This window comes from Cheilinus undulatus, linkage group 17 (genome assembly GCF_018320785.1).
Source record: "Cheilinus undulatus linkage group 17, ASM1832078v1, whole genome shotgun sequence".
NCBI classification, from domain to species: Eukaryota; Metazoa; Chordata; class Actinopteri; order Labriformes; family Labridae; genus Cheilinus; species Cheilinus undulatus.
Window position 1 is genome coordinate 32,796,067 of NC_054881.1, and position 26,088 is coordinate 32,822,154.

Here is a 26,088-nt window from a genome sequence, read left to right on the forward strand (position 1 = left end):
CTGATCCTCTAAACCTTTATCGGGTTACCTTTCCTATGTCAGATTTACCACACATTTATAAAATGCTTTGATTGAAAGTTGATTCTGATTTGAAAAAAAAAACATCTTAATTAATTTACATCCTCTCGTCAGTAAACAGACTGCTGTTTTCCCAGAAATACTTGTGTTTTGTGATAGAGAAACTGAAAGTACCAAAAACTCCAAGATAGGGGGTCTAGACTTAGATGGTAACACATGAGTAAGGACCTTTCAAAGTGAAAATAAACACACCATCTCCCCCTTGTGGCAGCAAGAAACAAAATGAAATTAATTCATTTCAAGGAGTTTTTCTAAAGCTCTTGTTCCAAACACTCACATCACTGATTTGAATCAAATAAAGTAAATGTATATATGTTTATTCATACTGTAAACACACAGTATACTAAACTACTATTTACTACATTTACAATACCCTGACTGGATGTGGCCTGCTCTAAAACAGATAAAACCAAAGATGTTATATCTACAGTGCCCTAAATACAATGTTTACAGGGTTTCACAAACAACACTGTTGACTGTTAATTTGTATCTTTTTGGAAGTTGGTACCTTAACACTCAAAAAGTCTCACTTTAGCTCACTTTAGCTTTGTCATGTTAGAAATTTACTCTCAGTTGATTATTTTAAACCACTTGTGTAATCCTCATATTAGCACTGGAAGGTGTAAATATTTATGGAATTTAAAAAATTGGGAATACTCCTAAAATAAAGATTTTAACATGTGATATATATGTGTCTTGAATTTGAATTACTGATGCATTGCAATGTACTTCTCATAATTACTGAAGAACAACATTTTAGCATGGACACCAGTCAGGTGTTTTCTGAAAAGGAGAGAGCAAAAAGACAAATGCAGAGTTGGGTAAAACTGTTAGATGAGTGTCAACTCACCATGCTGTCTTGTACAACACCCTTTGCCACAGGCAGAAAGTCAATGACTCAGTGGATAACTTCATTCATGGTGCAGAGGAGTGTAACATCAAAAACAGCAACAATCAACCAGAAACATGAGCAGTGGTCACTGTATAACACATCAAAACATATACATATACGAGGTATTAATACATCTGAAAAGAAATCTAAAATACATCACCCCCACTATGAAGCATGGTGGTGGCAGCATCAAGCTGCAGGGATTCTTTTCAGTAGCCGGCCCTTGAAAGCTTGTGAAGGTATATTTTTCAGAACTAAAGCTTAGAAGAAGATTTTTTTCCCGATAAGACAATGACCTAAGCATACAGTGAAAGCTAAATAGAAATGGTTTAAAGACAATGGGGTGAATGTTCTGGAGTGGCCGAATCAAAGCACTTTGATGGGGAATCTCTGCCCCCAGATCTGAATTGGCAGTGGGCAGATCTAAGATCAACTGACTCTCTGGAGAGTTGGACTAACACTGGATGCATTAACAGTGTCTAGTTACACCAACACTGAAGGCCATTTAACTCAGAATGGAGTTAAAATTACACTTTAGGGGTTAAAATCAACTCTAAATGTTTGACACTGAGATATCAACACTCCAGGTTTTGTTGGGTAACAATGGATAAAATCTAAAAAAGATCCTCAAGGGTAAAAGAGTAAAGATTGATCGATACATCAAAAACCCTTTAAAGTCAGAAAAACTTTTTTTTTATCACTTTAGTGGTACCAGACTCAAAAATGTTCCCATGTTTTCCCCAGCTGAGGGTCAGCACCATGGACAGAGGCCACCCATGTCACTTGTGCAAGATCACAACCCCCCAAATCTGCAAGCTCCATGGACCAGCTGGACCACTGGAACACATCTGCATGTAAAGTTACAAGCAACACTTCTCCTTGGAGACACTACATTTTCACATGTGCTCTCAGCTTAGAAAGGCTAATCGTTTTGGCACATGTAGTAAATGCTCTTTCCTTGCTAGTAAATGCTATTTTCCTTCCCTAGTTGTAACCTTAGAACTTTATTGTGATTGGCAACAGCCAATCAGGAGTCAAACTGCAGCCCTGAACAATGGGATTGGGTTACAGCCAAAAGACCAAAACAGTTCATGAAAGCAGCAGTGTATTTTGAAGCTGAAACAACAAGACCTCCAGTAAAAATATCACCACAGCTTGATAAACTGCTGATGAAGATATAGCAGTATCGGCGCCAGATCATTTAGATTTACCCCTACAGGCAGACCATGTGTGATCATGTTCAGTTATCTAATAGATTATCAGATTGGCTTGTGGTTCTCCTCGCTGACAGATCTGGTGATCTATAAACCCACATGTTCAGACTTGTTGCTCACTTCCGCAGTCTCCTGCCACAATAGAACAGAGTTTTTTTTGTCATTCTTTTTGGGCACATGTGACGGGGTCAACTGTTTTTTGATAAACTTCCAGCTATAGTTAAAAGGAGTCCATCTGGATGTAGGAGGTATTGGCAGAGGGTTTGTTTTCATGAGAGTCATATCCCCAGGTCCAGGCTTGTGAATCAGCGCATAGCATAAGAGCTGAATGGTCTGGGGATTTTACTGAATGTGACGCAACACTTAAAACACAAAGAAATCTTGTGTTCAGGTTGTCCAGGTCTGTACAGTTGTGGGAGGTTGCATCATACCTCATAACTCACTCCTGCATCCACCATCAACTTTATTTGCCTACCATTTTTCACCTTCAACATACCCATGATGGTATAAATATATGTTATATTATAGGGGCTTTAGGAGATGGCATGGGGGATCAGAGGCTGGCTGATTTATTCAGTTTCAGTTTCAGTTATAGTTCAGTGATTATGAAAGCAAGATAATCAAGAATAAATGACATAGCATGCTGTTTTGCAATCGTTTTGCTCAGAGGTTTTGTCATGAAGTGCAAAAAAGCTCCCACTATAATTTAATTGAGGAATAAAGGAAGCCACAGCACGCACTTCAGTAAGCTTGAAAAGTAAGGGAGCTAAAGATGATGACAGAGAGGCAAAAAGGGTAAAAGCAGCCTGACATGACCATAGTCGCCATGGTTTGCATTATTCCTCGGTAGCTGAGCATTCGCACCTCTGTCGCGGCTACATCATGTGTTTTGTTGCTCTGATTGGCCCAAAAAGATGTGACAGACAGAATGTTTATCCAATAACACCCAGAGTTTTTTTTCAAAGCCTCTGCCTTTTCCCATCTGGCGTGTTAGGTTAGGCCTACACTACATATGCTTAAACTACACCTTTGAAACTGTTAAATGATATTACCTGATATGATGATATACCTTAAGTCACAGATTGGAACTCTAACTCGGTGGATAACTTCACTCATGGTGCAAATGTGTCTTATATGAAAAATAACAATCCACCAGAATCATGACCAAAAGAACCCTGGTAGGAATCATTGTACAACAGACAACATCAAAACATAACTAACACATAAAACACATCCAAACACTCTCTCCAAGGGCATGATGGGAACTCTGTCCCCCACCTCCTCTAGCAAGGACAAAGCAGAGAGTCAACCTCAAAGCAAAGCAATGCATACAGATGTACTATGCATCCTCTAGGTGAACCTAAAGTCACAGACAGGAAATCAGACTCGATAGATAACTTCACTCTAGTGTAAATTTGTCTTATATCAAAAACAACAATAATCCACCAGAAACATGACCAAAAGAACCTCAGCAGGGGTCACTGTACAACAGGCAATTTCCAAACACATCTGCACACATATAAAACACATTCACTCACACTCCAAGGGCTTGATGGGGAACTCTGCCCACACATCCCAGAAATCACAGTGGGCAGAGCTTAGATCACTTGACTCTTGAACTAACACCGGTGAGCCAACACTGTCAATTACACTAAGACAGTTTCCCTGAGAATAGAGTTCACATTACACTTTGGGAGTTAAAATCAACTCAAAAACTTTAAACCCTGAGATATCAATCCTCCAGTTTTTGCTGTTTTGAGATATGATGTGGAATCAGTCTCTCTCTTTATATGCTACTTTGGAGTCAACAGAGGAGGAAAAGGTTCAAGAGTATTGCACTCAAGTAAAAGTACATTTACATGGGTTAAAACATATTCAAGTAGAAGTAAAAGTACTGATTTCAAAATGTACTTGAGAAAGCACAAGCACTGAAAAACACTACTCAATTACAGTAATTTGAGTAAATGTTATTAGTTTATATCCACCCCTGGTTATATGGAAGTACTCTTGAAGGGTCAGACTCGGAAAAATGAAAAATAACTTCGAGAATTTGTTTTGAAGTAGTAGCTGCCCCCCAAGGCAACATGAAAAATTCATATTGGAATTCAGACATAAAGTGGTAGAGATAATAACAGTGGTTTCACAATAAATCAAAATAATCCTGATCAGGCGTAAACGAACAGCCCTAATTACAGGGTGTTTTATTTCTGTGATGTCAGATCAAATTTTTAAATAATTCTAAGAAAATCTGTTGAAATAATTAGGGCCTTGTTTGCAATGCAGAGTTAATACGTGTTCTTATTTAGAGGTGAGTTTAAATAAAGCATAAATGACCCAGGTGTTGTTTTTTTTTTGTACAGCTCTTGGCTGTTTGTTTCTGCACACTCCAGACACCACATGTTCAAAAACCCTAAAATCAGTCTTCAGGTCTACTAAAAGGCTGTTTTCTTGTTAAATAACAAAGCTTTGATTTTTTTTAATTGAAAGATCTCTATCTAAATTATTTTGACTCATGATTAATTACAGTAGACTGGATCATTATTCTCCTTGGCAGACACTGCATGCCTTCAAGTCCAGATGATGTTGTTTTTCAGTGGTTTTGAAGAAAGTTAGCTATGATGAGAGATTAAGATAAGAGAATGTCAATATTTGGATTAGTGAAGGGACCTCTCATGACTGGTTTTATTTACCTCCTTTTAGTTTTAAGCAAAAATCATTAAACAAGTATACAAGAACATAAACCGATGGAAGCTGGCCTAGATAAACACCTGCCAGGATTGTTGTGAACAAATTTTTTGGCATACCTGTCTGAATTTGCTCTGACGTGATGTAAGCTGCATGGTCTAGTAGTTCACATTATCTATATGTTTATAAAAGTCACACCAGTGCACACAAAACCTTCCAAATTTAGCTTATCAGTGTAGCATAAGGCTAGAAATACATTTCCTCAAGTTAAAGCCCCAAATTTAGGTTTAGGAAATACATGCAATTTAAGTGAATAAATAAATATCAAGTTTGATTGATGAAAGCAACAGCTACGACAATTCAAGCTGAAGTTTATGTCTGAAATGCAGACCAGTTAATTATGTGTGCACATTTTTGTATCTGAATCTATTATTTCCTTTTGAAAAAATAAGTTCATGACATATATCAATTTGTTTTACAAAACCTACTTTATCTGAATACATTTTAAGTATATTTGAATAACAATAAATTTCATATTTTGGCACATCAAACCCTAAAAACATCAGGTGGCGCTACCATCTGAGTAAATGAAAAGATAACTGATTCTACTGAAATGACATTTTTATTATGCGAGATGGACCCACCCATTTTGTTGCACTCAAAAATTCTACTATTTTGCATTCAAAACTGTTTATGTGTGCCTTAAATTAAGGATAATGGACTTAATGTTTGGATACTTACCTGCTTTTACAAAAACTGAAGACTTAATCAGAGATAATGGAACTTGTTATGGATTGAAAAGGAAATAAGTAATCAGTAAAAAAGGTAAATGTTGGTAAATGGTAAATGTTAAATGTTTCCACTGAGCTGTCTGTGAGTGTTTTAAAGTGAAATGAGTCATTAAGGAGCAGTGGTGGTCTGTTTTACATCGCTGTGGCTAAGGGGAAACACTGATGTGTCTTCATCAAAGTTTGATGAAAGGGACAATAAAGCGTGCGATTTATCCTGCAAAAAAAAGCACTAATTTAGATTGCAGTTAATTGCAATTAATGCAATTAATCTTATCAGCCCCGATAAAAACATTTACTTACAGTTACAGGTGGGCGGGTACACCTTCTATGTCAGGTGGTATGACCAATGTAAAACTGCTAAAAACAATATATCATGATAAAAACCTTGATCTTATTTTAGAAATAAGTGTACACTTTCTAATAAGAACAGAAGTAACAATATGTTTCTGAGTATCTATGTTTATTTGTGTCCACCTTGGTTTGGATGTGCGTGTAGGCGTTTTTTCTATTTGTTTATTTGACAGTTGCAAAAGTCAGGTGGTGCAACCAATATGTCACTGCAAAAAAGTCCCTATATGAAATATTATTTAAAGCTCTACAAATATTCACTTGCTTTCTAATTGGGTGAATAAGGTGTCACATTTTGAAAAATGGATTAATTACAGTTTTGCTTTGGTGGATGGGTACACTTTCACTGTCAGCTGGTACAACTACGGTGGCCCTGAAGGCCAACAGGAATAAATATTTCAAAAGTGCAACACACATTTCACAAAACACAAATATATGATATTAATATTTTGCTCTTTTGAAATATTTATTCCTGTTGGCCTTCAGGGCTAAACTTGAAAAGCAGATGGAAACGCCTGTTTCCGTGTTTCTCACTGGCAAATCCATCTCGCAAGACAGTTCCTGTCTGAACCATTTTGGCCCAGTTAGAAAGTGACAGGACCAATCAGCAACAAGGGGCAGAATTTTATGGCGCAGCAGAGTTGTGAAGCAAGCAGCAACAAGAGGCTGGTGCAATTATGGCGGAAGAGCTTAGCGTGGATGCTGCCGAAGCGCCAGTTTTATCAGAACTGCTGTAGTGAGTTGTTTTCTTTTCCAAAACGACAAAAGTCGTGTACTGACATGTCTATAGTCGCCATGGTTCGCGTTATTCCTCTGTAGCTGCGCACGCACACCTTGGTCGCGCTATGTCACATGTTTTGTTGCTCTGATTGGCCCGTAAAGATGTGACAGAGAGAACGTTCATCCAATCACACTGAGTTTTTTTCAAAGCCTCTGCCCTTTCCCAAACGCTCAGTATTGAAGGTTTTCCAGATGGAAGTGTGAGACACATCCATCTGGCGTGTCAGGTTACTTCGGTGCCACAGTGACAACCAATATAAAACCACTAAATTTTACTTTACCATCAAATTCTTTATTTTGAAAATGTGTCTACTCACAGCAAAAAAAGTACCGTGTCGGAGTATTTGCCTGTTTTATTTTATATTAAAGTAGTTGTAAATGCCCGGTGGCACAACCTTCTTCTTTGGTGTTCAATGGCGATTGGCATCCGGAATCTTGCATTACCGCCACCTACTGGATTGTTACAGTTTGTCATTGAGAAGTATGTGCATGTATGTTCTTTCTACAGTCTACAGTGCCTACCGGAAGTGCTCCCCATTCATAATATATCCCGTTCTATAACTTTTTGAATTTTCACCAGGTGGCGCACAGGAATGAATGAAGCCTTATATGTAATGGACCTATTAAAAAAATGCAATTATCTTGTAAAAAGTAATCTTGTGCTTCCTTTGCTAGTGCTAAAACATGGACATGACACTTAAAGCTTACATTCAATGTTATTGTTTCCTAAGAGCTATAGCTAGCAGTTTTAGTCTCTTTCTCAACTGAATTTTGTAAATTAGAAGCCCCTCTTGTCAAGTTAAAGGAAAATGTAGGCAAAATGCTGGGAAAACTGTTTTAAAGTGATGTTTTAATGAGGTTATTGCTCCTCTGAAGCTAAAATGTGAACTAGTACCCCCAAGTGCTCCATGTTAGCAAGATTGTTCAAATTACTGCTGTGTCACTGACACAGGGGGCATATTCAGTAGTTGTTATGGGGGGAAACGGCCTGTTTTTACAGATGTTTCTGGGTCAGAAAAGTCACAACATCGGGGATAAAATAGGTACAAGCGCTCTCAACATCGTTTATCAATGTTACGTAATAGAGAAATTTGCGTCAGGTTTACTTTTCAAGTAGGCTATTAAGTCTCTCTTGGGTTGTTTGGAACTGATTTAAACACATTCCTCACCCAGACATCACACCAGTGTGTCCTTTCCTTTCTGTCACACAAACCGGGAATTCCCATGATGAAAACGCTGATAGAAGTGGGCATATTCCCCATTTCTCGTTTATGGGGTTGTAAAACAGCATGCAAGTGAGTGGCTCATTAAAATATCCAGTAAATCCGTCCTCCGTCCCACTTCAGGCCAGTGTGTGAAGGACGTAGGAGAGGAGGAGTGAGTGGTGAAGCCCACTTTGGGATTAACTCTTCATAAAGCGCGTGAGTGCGAGCGTGCGGCTGCTGCAGCAACAGTTTCCCTGCACTCACTTTCCTCCACACAAAGTTTAAATGGCTAGGTGCAAGCCGTGGCTGGTGTGCTGTTCTACTTTTGTGTGCTTGGTTTGCACAGCAGCTCTCGTATGTTTCTTCATCTTCTCGTTTTTGGACAGAGGATGTCCAAACGGCAGCTTCAAGCACGCGGCTGTGGCTGCAGACTCCCTGCGGTGCTCACAGATTGGCAGGTAAGGTACTTTCTTTCTTTTTTTTTTTTTTTTTTTTTTTTTTTTTTTTTTTGCTGTTTAACTTGTTAAAAAAAATCGTTATAATCAGAAAAAGTTAGTGCTGAATTATATTAAAGAGTCTCTTGAACACTTTAAAGCTAGTTATTCAGAGGTCTGTTGGCTATCTGCTTCTGTGGCTGAGATAAAAAAAAAAGCTGAACTGAGCAATGGGATAAGCTGTTTAAGAGATTTGATAGGCTCTGTTTGAAGAATGGAGATAATACCTACAGAAATGTGTGCACACAGGCTGTGATTCTCTTCACCCCTTGTTGATATATTTCCACTCTGTTGTTTGACATGATTGTAAGATTTCCAACCCCACTCACTGACTTTTATCTTTTTAATGTGGAGTGAATAGACTTAGCTCCCTCTTTGATGCACTCATTGTTCAGCACAACCACACTGTGAACTCCATTAATCTTTCATCACAGAGACTCTAAATATAGAAGAAAGGTGAGTTTTCCTAAACTGTAGATGTTCCGTGCATGGAGCGCTTCCTGCTTTTGTGTTCAGGTGCAGGGGTTTCTGTCTTTTCCTGTGCTCTGCTAAGAGTTTTAAGGAGTTCATTTCCTCACAACAAAGACGGTGAGCTTTATGGAGGGACAGATTCATCTGATTAAAGGATCTTTAACGACACAGTACAGCCTTGTTGAAATAAACACTCGTATCTATTAAGGAGGAATATAAAAGTGTTATTAAACACTTTCCATGTGAGTGGCCATTATCAAAGATAATACAGGCCAGGCAAGTTTCTTCAGCAACAAGGCCATTCAAAGTGGTTCCTGTTAAATGTCAAAAGCATCATGACAGAGAAAACTAGGCACAAAATAGGTCATTGATAAGTATTCTATGGAGTATTGCACTTAGTAGTAATTACTTCACTATATACTCATATATAATGTTTCTGTTCTTTTGAATTTGTCTCATCAGCATAGTATTTTCTTTATCATGTTGTGAGCTAATATCTAGTTTGCATTAAGTCCTAACTGTCTCCAAAGTAGGAAAGAATTATTTACTGCATTGTCTTTGTCGCTGGGATATGTAAATGTGCAATCTACTAATCGCACAGGATGCCTCAGACAAAAACACATTCAGAGAAGAACCATGCACTTAAGCATTCAGTCAGCATGCATCATCTGACCAGTCAGACGAAGCCCTGGACATGCTGACCCATTCAGACGAATCAGAAAAAGCCTCTTTGGCCATGGGGCCGATATGCTGAAGCATTCTTGGCCACATAATGTCTACACGAGATGAGGCATTGTACAAATAGTCTTCTAAAAGTATTTAAGTTTTTTATTTTGATTGTTTTATTGTCTAACACCCTGTGACTGTAGAGTGATCATCAGAGTAACTCTGTGACTGTTGAGTAATCATCAGAGTGACTCTGTGACTGTTGAGTGATCATTAGAGTAATTCTGTGACTGTTGCGTGATCATCAGAGTAACTGTGACTGTTGAGTAATCATCAGAGTGACTCTGTGACTGTTGAGTGATCATTAGAGTAATTCTGTAACTGTTGCGTGATCATCAGAGTAACTGTGACTGTTGAGTGATCATCAAGGTAACTCTGTGATTGTAGAGTGATCATCAGAGTAATTCTGTGACTGTTGAGTGATCACCAGAGTTACTCTGTGACTGTTAAGTAATCATCAGAGTAACTCTGTGACTGTTGAGTGATCATCAGAGTGACTCTGTGACTGTTGAGTGATCATCAGAGTAACTCTGTGACTGTTGAGTGTTCATTAGAGTAACTCTGTGACTGTTGAGTGGTCATCAGAGTAACTCTGTGACTGTTGAGTGATCACCAGAGTAACTCTGTGACTGTTAAGTAATTATCAGAGTGACTCTGTGACTGTTGAGTGATCATCAGAGTGACTCTGTGACTGTTGAGTGATCATCAGAGTGACTCTGTGACTGTTAAGTCATCATCAGAGTAACTGTAACTGTTGAGTAATCATCAGAGTGACTGTGACTGTTGAGTGATCATTAGAGTAATTCTGTGACTGTTGAGTGATCATTAGAGTAAATCTGTGACTGTTGAGTGGTCATCAGAGTAACTCTGTGACTGTTAAGTCATCATCAGAGTAACTGTAACTGTTGAGTAATCATCAGAGTGACTGTGACTGTTGAGTGATCATTAGAGTAATTCTGTGACTGTTGAGTGATCATTAGAGTAATGCTGTGACTGTTGAGTGATCATTAGAGTAATTCTGTGACTGTTGAGTGATCATTAGAGTAAATCTGTGACTGTTGAGTGGTCATCAGAGTAACTCTGTGACTGTTGAGTCATCATCAGAGTAATGCTGTGACTGTTGAGTGATCATTAGAGTAATTCTGTGACTGTTGAGTGGTCATCAGAGTAACTTTGTAACTGTTTAGTGGTCATCAGAGTTTGGTGACTGTTTGGTTGCAGGTCCACCAAAGCTTCAGTGAGTAAATAAAGGACCCAAGTAACTGGGTGTAATTTGACAGTAAGTTTCTAGCCACCTTTTGTAATTCAAGTAGCATAACGCAATGACGTATAGTATAGTAGTTAAGGCTTATAGTTCTCAAGTTATAGGCTGTGAAAATTGAAATGTTTCAACTCTTAAAGGAAATACAGACTTGCTCTTTGTCTTGTTTATAGACAGAAAAATGTTTTGTTATTTTGAGTCTGGTCAGTGTCTCGATTGCAGTCATGTCTTCAAATGCAGATTTAACTGCATCAAAACCTCAGCTGAGAGGCAAGATAAGCAATCTATTATGAGCTTATATAGACTCACCAAAATGAGGACAAACTATACATGTCTCCCTATAATGTAACCATAGGTAGGGCTCTTTGGTCAGTGAGCGAGTACTGGAGGCCTGCTTGGCTCTACTCATAAAATTCGTAGTAATAAGCAGAAAGCTGTGATTCAGTCATGCTGATAACTGTCACAAAGTCACTTTCTACATTGCCTTTATTTACCTGCCCCAAAGAGTAGTAGTAAGGTGAGCAAAGTCACATGAGACTGCTGAAAAATACCCACATTTGGCTGATGGCAGGTGCCAATTTCCCACCCTGCTGTAAGTCGATAAAGATAGTAAACTGGACTTGTCCCAGGTGCATGAAAGGATAACTGATTTATAGACAAAAGTATGACAGAAATGTTGGCTAAAAGACAGGAGAGAGTGGGGAAAAGTGGAATATAGCGGCTGCACAAAGAAGATGAACAGCAACTCGTCTATCGTTGACTCAGAAGTGACCACATGTTATATACAGGTATTGTGTAACACTTGCTGAGCAGTTGTGACTACTTTAAGAGGAGGTGTGAGAAAGCTCTATCAATCAACCAGGAAGAAACAAACAAAACAGTCAAACTATTCAAACAAAACCCAAACTGAATCACTATTACTTCTTCTTTTTAGCTCAGGACATGATGCCTGCCAACACAAGAAAAAAATGGTCAATCTGAGTCTGATTTTGTTTATGAGGTGGCTTTAGTTTTGCTTTTTTATTTGAATCTTTTTTACATAGTGTCCCTACTTTATTTATTTTTTCTTCCCATATATTAGGCATTAAAAGGCCATTTACAAATCCATGTTCTAGGATTCCATGTAGTTTTGCAGACTTCCAGACAGACAGTGTGCAGTTTGTTCCCAAGAAAGAGGGATATATAAACAAAATCATGCACACACCCATGCTTATCTAGTTGCCGCAATTCTATCATCAGGATTTAAACAGTATTATCACACAATATACATTTTCCTCTTATCATGCAGCTTTTACACACAGTTGTATTTCATCTTGGGCATTAAAGCTCATGTAAGAAACTTTTGGTTTTGGTTGATTTTGGTGCCCCCTTGTGGAAAGAGTGTCCCCTCTTATCTTTACAGAGTTTGTTCTGTATGTATTTAAGTGTTAGATTTGTAATAATAACTCTAAGCATGCCTTATTTTCACTATAAAATTGTGTTTGTGTTCATTTTGATGCTCCCTTTTGACAAAGCAGAGCAGTACTTCTCATCTCTTTGATGCATTGAGGCCTTTGCACACTGAGTCTGTTTTGTTTTCAGATGCTTTTTTTTAGTTCTGATTCTTAATTTGAATTACAGGTATTGTTTAAGCCACTGTGCAAATACACAGTCAAAGACAGAATGGACTAGTACTGCAAAAGCATTGAAGATGATTTTGCTCTTTTTTCACTTTCTGAATAAAGTAAAAGAAATCACTTGGTCTGTCAACTCCTGACAGAGCATTTCTTGTATTCAGGCTATCTGCTCAAGCTTAGCATCGCAGAGCTGTGCCAAGTGTCAAAGAGAGTTCATGTGGTCAGTACAGTCTTTGTTGTTACATGGTGGTGAGTACACATTTTGGCCTTATTCTAGTATGCTGCGTGGTTGAAATTTATAGAATGCATGGTGTTTGAGGTTTCAATGCAAATTTGTCATCTTGAATGAAAAAAAGGTCTACAAAGCATCTAGCCATGCAATCTCCATTAGCAAACATTTGGGATGCTAAATGGGCTGTTCTGAAGAGCTCAGTGACTTCAAGCGTGGTGCTGTGAAAGAGGCTGCCTTTGCAATCAGACAGTTCAGTCAGGACATTCTATTCTACTATTCTTTTGAAAGCAAAATTGTCAGCCTTGTGCCTTTAACAGTGAAATATATCACTTAATCTTTGCCTTGTAAAACATAAACAGATGAAGTTTTGACACTTTGACACCATTGCTTTGGGTTCAGGTATTATAAAAACATTTTATGAATCAATCATCTTGAGGCTGATCATCTCTTTTGCTGCTGTATCTCATCTGTGACATCTGTATTAATCTTTGTCTGTTTCATAACCGCTTAAAAACTCTTTAACAAAGCTTTAATTAAAAAAAAAAGAAGCAAACAGTTCACACACAGTTTAAGCCAAGTCTTTATACAACAAATACACAACCTCCTTTAAATTCTGAACCTCTACAGGCAATGTCCCATTCAATAAATACTCAGACGTATTTATTACGACATTAAACCAATGTCAACTGAATTAGTTGTTCTGTCTAATCAGTGCACATGAGACTCCTGATTTAATTCATCTGATTAAATTTGTCAATCTTCTGTCTCAGACTCTTTTCCTCAGCTAAAGCCATCAAACGACAAAAGTCTGAGGCCAGCCTGACCCTTTACTGAGCCAAAACATTCCCACTCTGTCTTTCTCTCAAAGTGCAACCTGACTGCATGCCAGCGTCGTGGCTGAAGAGAGCCATTCATAGCCGCTGGAGACGGCTCAGGATTAAGCTTACAGGTTTTGTTCTGTTGTATAATCACATTGGATACGCCTAATTAAAACTAAAGGGTAATAAGTTTCTAAGTTAACTTCAAGAATCATGTTTTAAAAGGGAAAAGGCTCTACCATGGCCAGCAACTTTCTGGTATGTTGCCTGAAGTCTCAAACATCAGTGTGTGGTTTTAACTTGCCTCTTGGCAGGCAGAGCTACAACACTCTGACTCTCTGAACTCTAGAGTTCATGTCATGCAGCTACAAAAGAGATAAACACATGTGGGTCTGTGGATGTTGAGTACTTAGTGATTAAAAATGCATTCCCATAAATCCAGTGAACATGTGTGTCTTACAGGAAGATGCTGCAGGAGGGGGGGTCAGCAGTAGATGGCGCCATTGCAGCTCTTCTGTGCACATCTGTGATCAATCCTCAGAGTATGGGGATTGGAGGAGGGTCTGTATTCACTATCAGAGAGAAAACAGGTGGGTTCTGTCATTGATTTGATGATAATCATGATTAAAACAATAAATAATGAATAATCCTGTATCTTTGAGCTATGAATGTATTAGCAGGTCTATTTGTGCTGTTTTTGTATGTATTGGAGATTATCTGTCCCTAATTTGAAAAAGTGTGATAAAAATAAAGTTGTATAACTGATCAGTGAACTCATTCTGATTGTTGATCTTCTCCCAGGCAAAGTTAAAGTCTTCAACTTCAGAGAAACTGTCCCAAAGGCTTTCAAATCTAACTTGTTAAACGACTGTCCCACCACTTCCAAAATGACCACAGGTGAGCAGAAATCCTCATTTAGGTTGTTTTACAGAGTCTCTCACCACACCTCCTTGTATGTTTTTGCAGTGTGATCACAACATCTCGAAGAAAACAAATCTCATGCATCATTTGACTCTTTTTCAAAAGTAATTTTTGATTCAAAGCTTTCTCTAGCAGTCTAAATAAGGTTTATGAATATAGCAAATTAAAACCACTAAAGAGACTCAATGTGCTTTATATGTTTTATATGTATTCGATCAACCTGCCAGGGACTACAGATGAAAATTAGCCTATAGCTACAATCTGGTACATTTACATGTCCATGCTCATTAATGTTGCCCCTAATTGCCCCTTACAATAAATAAATAAAACAGAAAAAAAGGTCATACATCGAATCCAGGACTGAACTGTGCATAGACCCATTTTGGAAGTAGTTAAAGCTACTTAGCTTTAGCTAAAGCTAACATAACTACACTGGCTATGTAATTAATATTACAGCATAAGCCAGTGTAACTGAGTTAGCATAAGCAATGTGAGCTTTAGCAATCGTAGCTACGTAGATAACATACGCTACGTGGCTTACTTAGCGTTAGCAGCTATGTGACCCACTGACCTCCCGATGACCTTTTGCTCATGCTGCAGGATTAGACCTTGTGCTGATACAGTGATGATTTATGATCGCAGGCTGTGCATAGTGTTTTATTTTGAAGTTGACAGGATACTCTGCATGTTTTTGCGGCTGTTTGGGTCGATGTGGATAGACGTGGTTTGGCAGTGGCAAGTGCTGAAAATAAACCTGCAGTGTATCTCCAACAAAGCGGGGTGGAGTGATGCTTCAGGGACACGCCAGAGCTGGACTGGAGCACGAGCTGCTCCGATTGAAAAGCGAGGAAGCGATTTGCTTCACAGTACGATTTGACAGCAGGTAGCAGCACAGTGGTTGTATGTGGAAATTGGAGGTTACCCTTTCCCCAAGTGGAAGTTTAATTTGATTTTATTTCAGAGTTTTAGTGTGTATTTCTGTTCTGAGGCTTGCAGCATCCCAGATGAACCGTCTCTGAGAGCATCCATCAGAGATTTACTATTTGCAGCCGGACCTCCCTCAGTTTTAGGGTTTATTCAAACAAATACAAAAACTTCTTTGACCTGGCTTTAAAAATGACTGAATGTTGAAAACACATGATCTATGTGTAGAAGCTGTTTGTTCCAGTTACAGTCTAGAATAAAAAAACGTGAGAAATCTCTTCTTGAAGCTCCTTCAACAAACTTTTGGCTTGTGTTTAGAATTTGGCCCTAATTTTGTGTAATTGCATCTTTCACTCATACCAGGTGTTAAGATAAACAAAAAGCTGTTTTGGTTGTGTGCACTGACCCCGTTTGTCTAAAACATATCCATCAGCTTTTTTCAAACATCAAAGGTTATAGTCAGTCTCCACATTAATGGTCTTGTTTTTGAAAATCATAAAGAAAAAAGTTTTAATTTCTGTCCATTTCATAACCTGTTTAAAAAATCACAGCAGCTTTAAATCAAACCAGTTATGATTTGTAAGAATTTGTTTGTTTGTTTGTTTGTTTGTTTTTGCCGAATTGCTCCTTTTGTTCTTTGAGCCAGTCTTCTGATTCTTTCTATTCCTTTTTATTGCCTCCACACAGGCACACAGTGGATCGGTGTTCCTGGAGAGCTGCGAGGCTACGAGGATGTACACAGACGATATGGGAAGCTGCCGTGGGCTAAGCTGTTTGAGCCCACAATTAAACTGGCCAGAGAGGGCATCCCTCTGCCTCCATATCTGGGACTTCTCCTAAACATTCCTCTTGCAAAAAAACATGTAGAAAAATCCTCTCTCTGGTAAAGCATCTCACTCATTTTGATTAATGTTTGATGGTATGTGACAGTCACTAAAGCCCTTTAACTGCCTGTGAAGAGGAGCAAAGGGCTTTCCCATAAAAACCTGCCTTAACTCATTTTATGTAACCACTGGGTTAACCTTTCAGGGTTTAACTCACATTGCATAATAGTTTCACCCTGATGACATGCTCATTTGAGCCTTTTTGGATTACAGGAGATGAGTCTAAAAGCATCAGGGTGCACACTGCTGTGGCTTTAGTGGGATTTCAGGTGTGGCTTTTCTGACCCAGACTGTCTGATTTCTCTAAATTTAGTTTGTTTGGTAAAGAATGGTGTAAAAATTCTGAAAGAGTACATTTTTAGTGATACTTTATATGACAAAGTCACAAATAGATGCTATGAGTATTTCTCAGTTTTATTTTTATATCATATCCCGAGCTACCATATTCTCTAATGTGTTTTTTCCTTCTTTGATCCTAGTGAAGTTTTATGCAACAAGAATAAAACCGTTCTGGGTAAAGGAGACATGCTGAAGTTTCCCAAACTGGCAGAAAGCATGGAAATGATCGCAGCACAAGGAGCCAAGGCCTTTTACACTGGCAAGATAGGACATGACTTAATCCAAGACATAAAAGATGCAGGTTAGTTCAGTATTAATGAGGAATGCATGACCCAGGGGAGTGTTCCTGAATAGATAGAACAAGAAGGATCAGAGGCCATTTGCTACATGTTTCTCTCAGGTGGGACCATGGAGGTGGAGGATCTGGAGTCCTTCAGGGTGCGGGTAGCGGATGCATGGACTGTTCCTCTGGGAGATGCGAAGCTGCACATTGCTCCACCACCTGCTGGAGGCGCTCTGCTGGCCTTCATTCTCAAACTTCTGGAAGGTTGAATGCACTTTGTTAAACACGTAAAAACATTAGAGACTCTTCGAATTACGTTCCAGTAGTGATCATATCTTGTAGAAATGTGAAGGATTCAAACCAATTACAGATCCACAAAGCATCTCCTATTTCTTATAAAGAGGTGATCGTTTCAGCATCTGCTCCAGCTGTTATGGACTAAGAGGTTGTTAATTATTATTTGACATAAAAAATCTTTTTATCAGCTTTTATCAGATAATTACTATATCTATTATTAGTAATAAAGAAAACAATAATTTGTGCTTAAACTGTATATTTTTAAGTATGAATAAAATGTGTGGCTTAAGCAGAAAACGTATTTATCACAAACTCATCAGTAGAAGAAACAATCATAAATATGAAGCCTTCACTGATGAAGATGCGGTAGGACAGCAGGTGTTATGTTTTAACAAGTGACCGTGTTAACCAATGACTTTTTAGCTGAAGTGTCGTTGGTTGTCATAGTTACAACATGGCTAAAACACTGAACATTTTCTGTTATGTCTAATATATTCTTAGAAGTTTAATGAAAAGCTTAAAATGTTTGATATCTCTTATTAACCTCAGACAAATCCCCTTAGTCACCAATTAACACGGTCACTTGGTCACCCGTAACACCGGTCTTTGACATGACACAGACGACAGATCCTGTTATTTTTATTGTCTGTGCAGGTCAGCAGTTGTCGGCTGATATTCCCCCTTTTTTTTTTTTTTTTTTTTTTTTCCTCTGGATGAACGTGTCTATATGATATGAAGTCAAACATATGAACCGATCCTAAAGCAGGCTACATCACTTTAGTTTAGCACGGTAAACACACAGGCTTCCTCATACCCAGGGTTTAAGAATCCACCATAAGCCTTAGAACTTTTCTTTCAGAGAAACAGGAACAGGCAGAGTAACCCTAGGCTCTACAGACAGCGCAGGCAGGACTTCAGTGTGTCAGGCACAGCAATGTAAACATTACAGAAACTAAGAGCTAGCGCTGCTAATGCTAACAGCTCTGGATGTAATAAAGTAAATTTAGAAATATCAATTCTCTGACATTTTGAATCAGTTCTGAGTTGTGTAAAGTAATATATAATTCTGGCATGAATCGATGTTTTTCTGGCATCTCTAATATCGAGTACCCAGCAATAGTTTTGGTATCACCTCCAGTGAGGTTCCAGTCAAGCTGAGCTGATACTTAAATGTGACGCTGACTCAAGACACTGTGACCATCTCAGGGACAAAACTTGTCTCCTTTCTCTGACAAAGAGCTGCAGACTGAGAGTCAAGAACACTATCATCTCAGTGTCCTTCAGTGTCGTGCTGGATTTCACAGCAGTTTCATACAGCTGCTATAATGATCCTGTCTACATTGTTGGGCTACTATCAAAGTATCCACTCAAATTGAAAACAAATAGCCTGGTACCAAAAACTGAGTCAGGCCATGTAAAGTAGATTTAAATCACATTAACCACATTTGGAAACACATCATTTTAGAGTTTTAAAGTTCCTTTTTCTCTGTTTTTTAGGATTTTCTTTGACTCCAGATTCCTTTCACGGGGACCAGAAGATTCAGACATACCATCTCTTCATAGAGGCAGCTAAATTTGCAAATGGACAAAAGAGAAACATCCATGATCCTGATTTTAATGACAGAAAGGTTAGGGTCTGATATATTTGTTTTCTTACATCATCACTATTGTCTCTGTGTCTGTGTGGCATTTTAGCATCTTTCAGCTCTTTGTTTTGGTTGCACATTCAACACTTAAGATTTAGTAATCCTAGTGTAAATTGCCTGTTCAGTAGCAAAGATGAGATGGATAGTTATGAGCTGCTGAAAGTTATAAGCTCCATAAAAACCAGAAAGATCCTTCAGGCTCTGTGAATTCAAAAAAGACAACAGCTTGAAACTAAAAAGGAGCCGTTTTGACTCAATTGACAATGCCATGCCATTTACTACTGACATAAGAGGCTGACTGAATAAGGTTGTCCTCCAGCATCCCCACACTATGATGCTGCCACCACCATGCTTCATAGTGGGGATGGTGTGTTTGTGGTGATGTGCAGTGTTTGGTGTACTGGTGGCCTCTCTCACTAGTCTCCTTGCACAGTCACTCAGGCCAATTACATACTGTATGTGCCATATTCATTCATTCCTTGATTATGGATTTAACTGAATTTTGTGGGATGTTCAGTGCCTTGGAAATTCTTTTGTATCCATCCCCGACTTATACTTTTCAATAACCTGCTTGGAGTGTTCTTTTGTCTTCATGGTGTAATGGCAGCCAGGAATACTGATTACCCAGTGACTGGACCTTCCAGACATAGGTGTCTTTATACTACAATCACTTGAGACGCATTCACTGCACTCAGGTGATCCACATTTCACTAATTGTGAGACTACTAGCACTAATTGGCTGGACCTCTGTTGAATTAGATCAGTCACTTTAAAGGGGATGAATATTTGTTCAGTCACTTATTTTACCTTACATATTTTGTTTGATTGACGTTATGTTGTAGGACTCTGTTTTCACTGTGACATCAAAGAGGGGTTTTGTATTTTTTTTTAAAAGTTGGAGACTTTTGCCAAATCTCACATCCCCTTTTCCAAAATGTGATTTGATTAGAAACATGCAAGTACAAATTTTTACTTGGAAAATAATCATGTCTGTTTGACAAGCTGTTGCACTTTTTACCCTCCATAAAAACTGCAATGTCCCTGTTTCCCATCAAGCTGGGGATGTCTGTTGCATGTCAGACTCCCCAGTCCCTACCCCTGCTTCCTGTTTGTATTTGAACTTTAAGCTGCCGAAACATAGAAACAAAACCCTGAAGATTAAGACACAAAACAGACCAGGAAAAAAAGTAAAAGAAATGTAGCCGGTCATGCTGTGATGTTTCTCTTTCAGAGTGCTGATCATTTGATCGATCCCACTTTCATCGATCACATCAGAAAGATGATTTCCTCAAACCGCACCCATGAGAACTCCTACTATAATGTGAAACCCTCCACTGATCACTTTGGGACGACTCACGTGTCAGTGCTGGATGAAGATGGACTGGCGGTGTCTGCCACCAGCACTATTAACCATCTGTAAGCAGTTTGGCTTTTTAAAACAAAAGACATTCATATAGCTACATATCAAATCACACAAACTATTTTGTTACATGTATTTCTAAGACGTCTGTGTTGTGTTTGGTAGGTTTGGAGGTGCCGTCTACTCTCCACGGACAGGCATTATACTCAACAATGAGCTGTCAGACTTTTGTAAGAGAGCAGACACACTGACAGCAGGTAAAGTCCAGAAAACTGAAAGAGTTCTGGCTTAAAGACATTAATTAATGTGGTCACATAGTCTGTTTTTAGTCTGATGTGTCTGTAACGCTTATCACAGGTGAACAGCCTCCTTCTTCAATGACTCCGGTCATACTGGAGTCAAAGTCTGGAGGTCTTCTTGTGATTGGTGGATCTGGTGGAAGTATGATCACTGTAGCAGTAGCCTTGGTAACTCAGTTGGTCCTGTTTATAACCTCTTTTAAAGATTCATTATTTGTTTTCTTACACTGTTTTCTTTTATTCTCACAGTCGATAATGAATCACCTGTGGCTGGGGATGAATCTCACAGAGGCCATTGCTGCACCTATAGTGTACATTGATCCCAACAATAATTTAAATTTTGAGAGATTTATGAATCATGAGAAGTTTGACCAAGTAAGTTGTTAGTGTTCTGATCCTTACTTTCCATTAATTACATTAAAATTTGCTTCACTAATGAATTGCATTACGCTAATGGATTCTGATGGAGATTACTGCTTTGTAATCCCACAAAGTCTCTCTTAATTTAACGCATTGCAATCAGAAGTGGAGATGATAAGTGGAATTAATGCACTGTTTCTGTGTCCTCAGTCCGTGAAGGATGGCCTCTTAGCTCTCGGACACAAGCAGGGGGACTCGGAGTACTTCGTCAACGTGGTTAATGCAGTGGAAAAGGAGAATGGATGCATTGTGGCCGTATCTGACAGCAGGAAGCTGGGCATGTCTGACGGTTACTGACCAAACGTTGGTTAAGAATATCCACTTATGCACTTAAATCCACCCAAAAAACTGACTGAATCTTTAGCCTTAAGAATGAACAATACAAGTGCCGAAATCTGACAACAAAGTGTTAGAAATGCGGTGCTCTGTTAAAACTGTCCTTAAGGTTACCTGCGTCTTTTCCCACTATCCCCAATAGGCAAGTGAGAAATCTCTGTCTCCTTCTGTTGCTTGAAAGTGGAGCTAAAATATCCCCCTTACAAGCACTGACATACAGATGAGGACAAAATATAAGCCCCTTATGAATATTTTTTCAAAGTATTTCCCAAGTGCTGTGAAACAGAGCAAGGACTTCTTAACACGGCTTTTCCAAACATCCTAGTTTTATTTTGGATGCTTACATTATTTTACTTTGCACACAGAAACAAATAATTTCGCAAAAATCAAAAACCACTATGGTCTAAATTATTACCCCCCTCAGCTAATAGTCAGTTGTGTCTCCTTATTGCTGGATAACAACCTGCAGTCGTTTGTTGTAGTTTTCAACAAGTCTCAGACGTTCTCCTGAGGAATCTCAGCCCATTCTTCTTTGGCAAATCTCTCAATCTCCTCCAGATTTGATGGCCTTCTGGCATGGACCGTGGTCTTCAGTTCACCCCACAGATTTCCAGTGGGATTCAAGTCAGGGCTTTGTGCAGGCCATTCAGTAACCTTCATTTTGGTCTTCTGGTGATCGTTCTTCACCAGGAGAGATGTATGTTTTGGGTTGTTGTCGTGTTGGAAGACAAAGAGACAACCCAGACCGAGTTTTGATACTGACTGCTTTTCTTTCAAAATCTTCATATCTTCTTCCTTCATGATTCCATCCACCTCCTACCGCCATGTTTCACTATGAAGACAGTGTTCTTTGGGTGATACATCTCTCTCTTGTTTCTCCAAACATAAGCAACGTCTCCGTGACCAAAGAGCTCTAGTTTCATCTCATATGACCAAAGGACATGCTTCCAGTATGCATAATCATTCTCCAGTCCTCAGCATACTTCAGTCTGGTTTTAAGGTGTCTCTTCTGCAGAAGTGGAGTTTTTCTAGGTCCATTCCTGTGCAGGGCTCTAGTGATCATCTTCTTTGAGACTTCCATTCCTGACTGGTCTAACTCATTCATGAGTGTCTTTGTAGTTGTTCTGGGGTCTTTAGACACATCGCTCACTAGTTTTCTTCCAGTCTTTCAAATCTTTCTCTTCCTACCTGTGCCAGGCTTGTTCTGGACTGTGTGGCTCCCTTGGAATTTCTCAATGATCCTTCCCACTCCATTTCCTGACTCTTGGAAACACTGTGATAACTTTGTAGATCCTTCTCCTGCTTTGTGAGCGTCAACATTTCTATTCTCAAGTCTAAGCTGATTTCTGTTGGTTTTGCTTCGACACTTTGTCCAGTGAAGTTTTTATATTATGTGTAAATTGGAAGGTAACCCTCAGTTTCATTTTGGTTTTACAAGCTTTGAGCATTACAGAGTTAAATTACATCATTGCACAACAGTAGTTTGTGCTATGGCTAAACAAAAAGGTCAGTTCTAGAGGGGGCTAGTAATTTAGACCCTGGTGGTAAACATCCAAAATAAAGGATTTTTGGAAAAGCTGTGTCAGAAATCCTTAATATGTTTAACAGCACTTGGGAATAAGTTTGTTCACATCTGTGTTGTGCTGATGACATAATTTTGAGCCAAAGAAAGGAGCTGGCTGGAAAATACACATAATTAATTACAAATTAAAAAGCCAAATTATTCTGATCATGATTGATTTATAAGATAAGAAAAAGGGTCAAGAAAAAAAAAAACATCCAAGAGGGTAAATATTTATATAGGCACTGGAAGTACTTGTACTTGGTCTAAAAAAAAAGTGGTCTTAACTTTATAGTTTGTCCCTTTAAAACTCTAAAGGTGGGGAGTCGGCAGGGGAAATCCAAATCTTTTGGCTTCAATTCCCTGTTGTTCCATTCCTACATGAAAATGGGGGAGAAAATATTATTTTATTTTTATTATTCTTTAAAACTGGGGTTATTTGTAACAATCAACTGCAATGTATGTTTAAGTTTGAGCAGCCAAGGGGACTTTAGGAAATGATCTTATTTTAGTCCTTTCAGGTTTCTTGCCCCGTGAATGTGATTATAGTGAACAATAGTCGTCTGCTAAGCTATGTTAGCCACTTCATATCTACATATTATACATCCAGCTACTTCATACATGCACACATGTGATCTTATAACTTGTGAATCATGAAGACGCACAGCAAACGCACAATGAGACTTCTGCAGTTACTTTACTGCTGATAACTATTACTATATACTGGGGAGTTTAGGGTTTTCACTGCAATACCAGGATTTCAACATTTAATACAATTCTATAAAAATTAGACATGACTTGAATGAGATGTGTTTTTATAAAGTGTATATTTTTACTGATACTATCAATCATCAACATAATGCAGATTGTATGGTTTAATAATCTTTGGCACTGAAAAATATCAAAGCATCTAACATTTGGACAGTGTTTGTGGAGTTGGCCAAGTGTTTTTGCAGGATGAGACAACAAAGCAAATCTACTGCTGTTCAACCAGACAGAACTAACCCCGTCTAGGTGCCTGACACTAGTGAATGTTTTATTTTTTATGAATGTGATTCTATAGAAGAAGGTTTAGCAGATATTGAGCCGTATGCTAGTAACCTTGTCAAAGTGGCATCCTGTTTGACACATGAGCTCAGACAGGGAACTTTCACTGTGACCTTAAAAATGTTAGTTTGTTCAGAAAAACTTGATGCAGGTCCCTGAGCCTGTTGTGATCTTTGTTCAAATATTAAAGCTCCTGTGGGGAGCGCTGAGCTGGTTATGAAAGAGAGACTTTAAGATTGATGCTTCTTAATGAGCTACAAAAGCCAACCAGACCATCAGTGACAAGTCCAGCTTTTTCCTGTTTTGTAATTTTAATGCCTTTAATTGCTGCCATGGAGTAGGTTTCAGATGAGCAGGTTAGAAAACACAAACTTTACATTTTCCACAGCAAAATTCACAGTGATAGGTTATTTAAGTGTGTGTTCAAAACACTGCCTACTACAAATGTATTAAACAAGAGCAGTAAAAAAGAAATGAAATATGCTGCTTTAACCACAAGGGGCGCTAAAGCTGTTAAATCAAGAAGTTCCCCACAGGAGCTTTAACCTCCTGAGACCCTGCATGTATATATGAGCATATTACTGTTTGGCGGGGCGTGCAGGTGGCCTGGCAGTCTGGGACGCTGCCTTTGTGCTCAGGTGGCCCAGGTTTTGGTCCAGCCTGTAGCCCTTTGCTGCATGTCTCTCCCCACTCCCTCTCCTGTTTCCAGCTCTATCCACTGTCCTCCTCTATAAAATAAAGGCATGAAAAGCCCAAAAGTAAATCTTTAAAAATTATATATATATATATATATATATATATGTGTGTGTGTGTGTGTGTGTAATTTGCTTGAAATATAGGGGGAATTGCTTGAAAATTTTAGGATTCTTACTGGAAATTTTATTCAATTTCTTTATACATTTTAGGGGATTTGCTGGGAGGTTTTCAACCCTGGTGGTTCTTTTTTCTCTTTCTCATGGCTATTTGGGACATTCTTTGGAAATTTCGGGGGCTTTTTTTTTTTTTTTTAAGGCAATTTCATGATAATTTGGGATATTTTGGAAAGTTTCTTCGGAAGTTTTGAGGGAAATATACCTTGAATCTTTTTTTGACCTTCTCATGGGATTTTTGGACATTTTGGGGGATGTTGGGGGGACTTTTTTTTGAAAATTCCTTTGGATGTTTTGGGGGATTTTTGGGAAATTTTCTGGCATTTTCATGACAGTTTGGGATAATTTGGAGAGTTTTAATTGTAAGTTTTTAGGAATACGTACCTTGAATTTTTATTATTATTTTTTTTGTCTTCTCATGGGAATTTGGGAAATTTTGGGGAATTTCAGATTTTTTGTGATAATTAGACATTTTCATGATAATTTGGGAGCTGTATTTTGAATTTTTGGGAACTTGATTTGAATTTTTTGGTTTTTAAATGGAAATTTGGGAAACTTCGGGGAATTTGGTTGGGAATCTCAGGGAGGAAAGTTTTCATGGTAATTTGGGATATTTTGGAGAGTTTCATCAGAAGTTTTGAGGGAAATTTACCTTTATTTTATGTTATTTTATTGCCTTCTCATGGGAATTTGGGAAATGTTTTTAGATGTCTGGGATCTTGGATGTTAGTGAATTTTTTTTAACCTTCTGAACTTTGGTCTGGCGGTTTATAACACATTGGCCTGTCATACAACTAACCTAAAATACAATTTTTTAAAATCACTTAACAGGGACTTTAAAAAATGAGGTACAATTTTTGGGATACCTTTAAAAACTTTTATATGAAATGTAGTTGATATGAAACTTTCAGGGAATTTGAAAGTATTTTGGAGAGAAACATTCCCAATTAATACAGAACTTGTTGTAAAAAAAAATTTCAATTAGCCATAACAGTCTTTATGGTCCATCATCATTTGACCTCACCATCCCTCATTTCTTACTGACAGAAGACCCAAAAACTATTAAAAAAAAAAAAACAACAAAGCCTATCCAGTGCTGGATTTTCTGCAGAAACAGAGTCTCTGGGAGAATTTTGGCCATCATTTTTGGTAAAAACTACTTCCTGTTTAAAGAAAGTGTTGAGATTTTAAGCTTATCAGGCCCTACTTTTTACCAAAAAATAGAAACTAAAAATACATTCCAAATAAAAGCTCAGGTCTCAGGAGGTTAAGATGCTTGTTTTAAACTGAG

At 38.4% G+C, this 26,088-nt stretch overlaps 1 protein-coding gene across 2 annotated transcripts; it reads left to right on the forward strand.

Annotated features, from left to right (window-relative positions):
• Positions 1-8,139: 8,139 nt before the first annotated feature.
• On the forward strand, positions 8,140-25,912 carry ggt5b (gamma-glutamyltransferase 5b). 2 transcript variants are annotated; one of them, XM_041811082.1, is made up of 12 exons: positions 8,140-8,451; positions 14,074-14,201; positions 14,413-14,508; positions 16,144-16,339; positions 16,820-16,980; positions 17,080-17,226; positions 18,757-18,887; positions 20,137-20,321; positions 20,431-20,522; positions 20,623-20,732; positions 20,814-20,939; positions 21,135-25,912. In XM_041811082.1, the coding sequence occupies exons 1-12, from the start codon at positions 8,279-8,281 to the stop codon at positions 21,279-21,281; spliced, it is 1,692 nt and encodes a 563-aa protein (XP_041667016.1). In that variant the 5' UTR covers positions 8,140-8,278; the 3' UTR covers positions 21,282-25,912. The 2 variants fall into 2 exon arrangements, with proteins under 2 accessions (XP_041667016.1, XP_041667015.1); XM_041811081.1 differs by having other exon boundaries at positions 20,623-20,939.
• Positions 25,913-26,088: the final 176 nt, after the last annotated feature.

Bases quoted from the DNA above. Each gene is read 5' to 3' on its own strand.
- ggt5b (XM_041811081.1), top strand. From the start codon at position 8,279: ATGGCTAGGTGCAAGCCGTGGCTGGTGTGCTGTTCTACTTTTGTGTGC. The intron at 16,340-16,819 runs GTAAAGCATCTC...CTTTGATCCTAG, and splicing joins GTAGAAAAATCCTCTCTCTG to TGAAGTTTTATGCAACAAGA. The intron at 18,888-20,136 runs GTTAGGGTCTGA...TTTCTCTTTCAG, and splicing joins CTGATTTTAATGACAGAAAG to AGTGCTGATCATTTGATCGA.